The 6,000-nt window shown below is 40.0% G+C and overlaps 1 protein-coding gene across 2 annotated transcripts in view; it reads left to right on the top strand.

The window, feature by feature from the left end:
• Window positions 1–6,000, top strand: part of Clcn5 (chloride voltage-gated channel 5) — a 218,592-nt gene that overhangs the window by 199,768 nt on the left and 12,824 nt on the right. For both annotated transcript variants that reach the window (XM_029568035.1, XM_008842603.3), the window contains 3 exons: window positions 2,288–2,474; window positions 3,794–4,192; window positions 4,339–4,555. In XM_029568035.1, the coding sequence (XP_029423895.1) occupies window positions 2,288–2,474; window positions 3,794–4,192; window positions 4,339–4,555 (803 nt within the window). The remainder of the gene's footprint in view (window positions 1–2,287; window positions 2,475–3,793; window positions 4,193–4,338; window positions 4,556–6,000) is intronic.

Raw genomic sequence — 6,000 nt, forward strand, 5'->3', positions numbered from 1 at the left:
CATGACTTGCTAGACAATAGTAACTGTTTCAAATAGCTGAAGCCTATATTAACTGCAAAGTTCAGTGATGAGATTTTGAAAATAAATATTTTCTCCTTTTCTATATAAAAAATATATTTCCCTAGGCCTGGAGAGATGGCTCAGTGGTTAAGAGCACTGACTGCTCTTGCAGAGAAACCTGGGTTCGATTCCCAGCACCCACATGGCGGCTAATAACCATCCATAATTCCAGTTCCAGGGGAATTCAGTGCTCTCTTCTGACTTCCATGGGCATTGCATGACATGCGTGCACTTACATACATACAGGCAATACACTCATACACATAAAAAAAAAATAAGAAAACACATTTCCCCCTAAAAGGAAGGTGAGGTATTCATGCTAGAGCATTTTCTGTCAAAGTGCAATATTTGACCAACTGCCTTATAGGATAGATAGTCTTTATAGAATAGACTTTAGAGTTAATTAAAGAAGCACAATTTTAGCCTGAACCCTATGATGTTACCAACATCCACCACTTTAACCACTAAAATAGTAACCTCATAGAGTGCAACCCAACATACCTAAATGAAGTTTTTACAGTTAGTATCAATACTTACTTCTTAACAAGTGGACTCCATTTCTCAGGTTAATATTAAAATATTTTAACTATCAAAAACAGATAACATGGGCCAGTGAGATGGCTCACTGGGTCATAGTGCTTGCTGCCAAGCCTGACATCCTGAGTTTGGTTCCCAGAACCCACATGGTGGAAGGCAAAAACAACTTGTCTTCTGACCTCCACATGTGTATGCATGTACACCTAAAAAATAAATGAAAAAGCCCACAAGCAAGCATGTTCTTATGTACAGAAGATGCAAAAGCTACAAAATGTTGATCTCATACAACAGAGAGTAGAATAATGAGAACAAAATACATTTTGATAGGAGGATTAAGTTCCAGTGCTGTGTAATAAAGGAAGGTGACTATGGCAATTGTTTATTATACATTTCAAAAGAAAAGAGGGGATTTTGAATGTTCCCCAAGACAAAAACATGATAAATGTTCAAGTGATGGATATGGTAATTATCCTGATTTGATTATCACATATTCTTATATCAAAATATCATACTTTCTTCAATAAATATGTACAATTATTACATCCTACTTAAAAGTGGTCTTAGGCTGGCATGTTTTTACTTTTAATGCTGGTTACAATTTCTGTGTTTCAGAGGAAACAAAAATGGAAAATTGGTTAAAGTATTTTCTTCATCCTTCCAAGATTTTCATGTTTGTTTCTTCTGTTCCACATCCTACTATGAAGTCATTCTCTTTATTCTCCATGGAAAGAGATTTGAATCAGGCAGAGGATGGAGACTCTGAAAAGTTTTTCAGTGCTTCGTGGGTCAGTTTTAACCCTGTGGTTTCATTGTTTTATTTAAAGGGAATGTGTAGATCTTAAGAACACCAACTTCAAACGCATTCCGAAGTGAAATACATCCTATTTAAGAATGCTATGCTGTTTGATTATATTTACTTCATTTAATTCCTTAATATTAATAATTCCTAGTAGTTAAGAAAAAACAGGAAGATAGATGAATGTTCCTTTTTTGTTTACCATGCATCTCTGTCATTTAAATTTTTTATTTGTTTAATCTTTATATTGTTCTAAAGTAGAAGGAAGCTCGTGTGCCATTCTTTTGATATGACTAATGGATTAGGACTTAATATGTAGGTGTCTTTATGAGCATTCCATTTAAATCCCAACACTAACAGTAACTCCCCCAGTAAGAGTTAGTGTTCATTAGCTCTTGACCTTGGGGGAATTACTTAACCTTCCTGAACCTTGGAGCCCATAATTCAAGAATGATAATGCCTACTCCCTGGGCTTGTTACAGAGTATGTATATAATCTTATATGTAGAACATCCAGCATAGAACATGGTAGTCAATGAAGGGTATGTTGGTGTTGATAAAAATTTAGAATTGGGGGAAAATGTCTGCATATATAAGAAACTCCATCTATTTTCCTTTTTCTTTGGGAAAGGCGTAATTTCTGCCTCCAGTTTTGTGTTGGTCTCATGGACCCCGAATCAGGGTAAGCCTCTTTGCAGTCATCCTTGCCTGCACGTCCCAGAGAACCTCTAGTTCCTGTAGTGTTACACAAATCTTTGCAGCCACTTGCTAGCATAGTGCATAGTTAAATTGTCATTGGCCTGTTTGCTTTGCAGAGGGTCAGTCCTCCAGCCCTTACCATATGCTAAGCAACCACATCATATCTCACTGACCATCTCTTGCTTTGTCTTTGCAGATCCCTTCTGGTCTGTTTATCCCTAGCATGGCTGTTGGTGCTATAGCAGGCCGTCTTTTGGGAGTAGGAATGGAGCAATTGGCTTATTATCACCATGACTGGGGCATCTTCAATAGCTGGTGTAGTCAGGGAGCTGATTGTATCACACCTGGCCTTTATGCTATGGTTGGAGCTGCAGCTTGCTTAGGTGAGTAATATTTGCTTTAATTTCAAAGAAGTCATCCTCCCAGTGACATCCAAATGAAGAACAATTTGAAACACAGTGGACTGCCGAGATTTTTTTCATGATCATCTATTTCTTTTTGGGCTATTTCTCAAGCACTTAAATAAAACTAATTCTACTTTCTCACATAGGGGAAGTAATTAGAAACCGGACAAAGAAATCTATATAAGAATGTGCACCACCATATTATTTATAGGAAGAAAAATTAGCCAAATGTGGTGGCACATGCCTATAAGTTCAGCTCTCAGGAGGCTAAAGCAGGAGGATCTCCAGTTCCAGACCAGTGTAGCCTGTATAGCAAGAGCCTGTTTCAAAAACAAAACAAAACAAAAAATAAAAGCAACCTAAATTTGAACATTAAGAATCTTATAATATAAATTATATTTCATCCATATATTATACAACTCTTAAATTTGTGCTATCTATGTTTAACACGTGTGTATAATGATGGGGATTAAACCCAGATCCATGGCATGCTAGGCAAGCCCTTTACCACCAAGCTGTATGCCATGCCAAGCCTTCTTTATACTTTTTTGTTTGAGACAGAATCTCACTAAGTTGTTCAAGGAGGCCTTGAACTTGTAATCTTCTTTGCCTTAGTCTGTGGAGTAACTGGAATTATGGGCTTGTGCAACAAGACCACTGTTATGTTTAGTATCTCTCAATATGATCTTTAAATTAAAACAAATTTATTTATTTTGTGGTGGGGGAGGAAGGAGTACATGTCATTGCATGTATGTGGAGGTCAGAGGACAGCTTGCTGGAGTCAGTTCTCTCTTCCCACCATGTGGGTTCTGGGTTTTCAGGTTGTCAGACCTGGCAGCCAGTGCATCTACTCTTGTACCCCTCCCTTTAACTTAGTTTTTTTTGGTTTGTTTGTTTTGTTTTGTTTACTGTGATTTTAAGCCAGTAACAGTATGTCAAATATTTCAAACATGTAGCAGGAGAAAAGGATGGTAGGGAACCAAACATAGTATGAGCCTATCTATTAATTATAGGTAGTAAGCTGAATTTTCTACAATGGACATGCATTACTTTTACAATTAGGGGAAAAAGCAACAAAATAAAAAAACCTGGAAGTCTTCTACTTTGTTATTTTGAGAAATCTAAGTCATGACTAACAATGATATGACTAAAACTGCTTTAATGTCATCTGGAGCCTGCACAGTTGTTGGTAAGACCCTGTTCTAGCATTATTTCTAGTAAACTTTTCTTGGATGGGAACTGTGATGACATGCAATTGTAATGAATCCTTTTTCTTTCCTATGTCTTCTTCTTTGCAGGTGGGGTGACTCGGATGACTGTTTCTCTTGTTGTCATAATGTTTGAACTGACTGGTGGCTTGGAATATATTGTACCGCTGATGGCTGCAGCCATGACAAGCAAGTGGGTGGCAGATGCTCTTGGACGGGAGGGCATTTATGATGCCCACATCCGTCTCAATGGATATCCCTTTCTTGAAGCCAAAGAAGAATTTGCTCATAAGACCCTGGCAATGGATGTGATGAAACCCCGGAGAAACGATCCTTTATTGACTGTCCTTACTCAGGACAGTATGACTGTGGAAGATATAGAGACTATAATCAGTGAAACCACTTATAGTGGCTTTCCAGTGGTGGTATCCCGAGAGTCACAAAGACTCGTAGGCTTTGTCCTTCGAAGAGACCTCATTATTTCAGTTGGTAAGATTCCAAAAGAGGGATAAGGGAACTCAATAAATATGCATGAAATAGGGGAGACAGAGGGATGAAGGAGGGGCCGGTTAAGGGACAGAAGGATAGAACTAGGACTTGAATTTTAAACTTTTCATTTCCTTCTGATTAAACAGAAAATGCTCGAAAGAAACAGGATGGGGTTGTGAGCACTTCCATTATTTATTTCACTGAGCACTCCCCTCCAATGCCTCCATATACTCCACCCACCCTTAAGCTTCGGAACATCCTGGATCTCAGCCCCTTCACTGTGACTGACCTGACACCAATGGAGATTGTAGTGGATATCTTCCGCAAGCTGGGACTGCGGCAGTGCCTGGTTACACACAATGGGTGAGCACTCTTGAATGAACATAGATTGAATTATGGGAGAAAGTGAATATGGAGGTAAAAAGGAGAACCCAAATTTAAATTAACATTGGTAACACTTTTGGGCATTTTCGAAGCTCTGAGATAAAGATAGATGTGTTTATCATTATAAATAAAAAAGGAGTTTGAAGAAGAGAATTTTTGAGAGATGCAAATTGTTGGTTGTACATTATCAATAACTCAGTTTCTCCTCTACCAAGGAAGGAGCTGTGTTCTTGTACACAGGTGTGTCTGAACTTGTAATGATGTCAGGCAGGATATGTATAGTACAGTAGTGCCCCCAGCCCTTGGGTCATAACTTCCAAGACCACCATTGAATGGTTGAAACTTTGAATAGTACTGGCCCCCATATATACTGTATCTTCCTATATATACACGCATGTGATAAAGTTTAATCTATAAGTCAAATATAGTAAGAGATTAAAAGCAATAAGTATAAAATAGAGAAATTATAATAATATACTACAATAAAAGTTTTGTGAGCACAATCTCTTTCTCTCCCTCTCTCCCTTCCACTCCCCTAAAAAAGTTTTTGCTGAGCTTTTGGACCACGGTTGACCTTGAGTAACTAAACCCATGGTTACAGGAGATTATAGACCTGGCACTTGGGTAGTAGAATAAGGAGGATAAGGAGTTCAAGGCCAGCCTCAGCTATATGAGTTGAGGCTAGCCTGGGTTACACGAAACTCTGTTTTAGAGAGAGAGGAGAGAGAGAGAGAGAGAGAGAGAGAGAGATACTTTTGGTACTTAAAATCCCTTTGTTATACTCTCCTAGCCTGCTCTCCTACCCTCAGGCCTCTCTTGGGGTAAGTCTATCACGGAGCCCTCCGTGCCTTGACTCCCCCAGCCTCATTCACCCTTCCATCTCCTCTGCTGTTCTCTACTCCTAGTTTGGGCCCTGCGCCATTCCTAGTCTTGGGTCCCCAGACACCTGGGGAACCAATACTGCTTCCTGATCTTTTTCACCCAGACCAACTTAGTGCCTTCCTTGGGCCCCAGGAGCACTGCTTCTGGACCTGGCCCCGCCCTCACCTCCCTCTACTTCCCTGGTCCTGCAACACCCGCCACCCTCTTTCTGGGGCTAACCGCCTCTTTCTGGGGCTCCGAGGCTTTCCTTTCCTCTCCCTGATGCTTTGCATCCAGTACAACACAGCTACTCAATCCACTCCCTGGGAAATCTTGGGGCTTCTTCCCACCTCATCTGCCTCTGCATCCCTGCGTGGCATGGCCACGGCCAGGATCTCAGGTCAGTCCAACACCCAAGTTCCTGAGGCCAAAATCATTCTTAGAAGATTCCAGACATAAGGAGAAAGTCTGAACATTTCTGACCCACATTGGAATTGGGCTACCGCGGAACTCCTGAAGACAAAATCAATCCAGCCACGACAATATAAAATCAAAAGAGAGAA

Source organism: Nannospalax galili, unplaced genomic scaffold (assembly GCF_000622305.1).
Source record: "Nannospalax galili isolate Female #2095 unplaced genomic scaffold, S.galili_v1.0 scaffold741, whole genome shotgun sequence".
Taxonomy (NCBI): Eukaryota; Metazoa; Chordata; class Mammalia; order Rodentia; family Spalacidae; genus Nannospalax; species Nannospalax galili.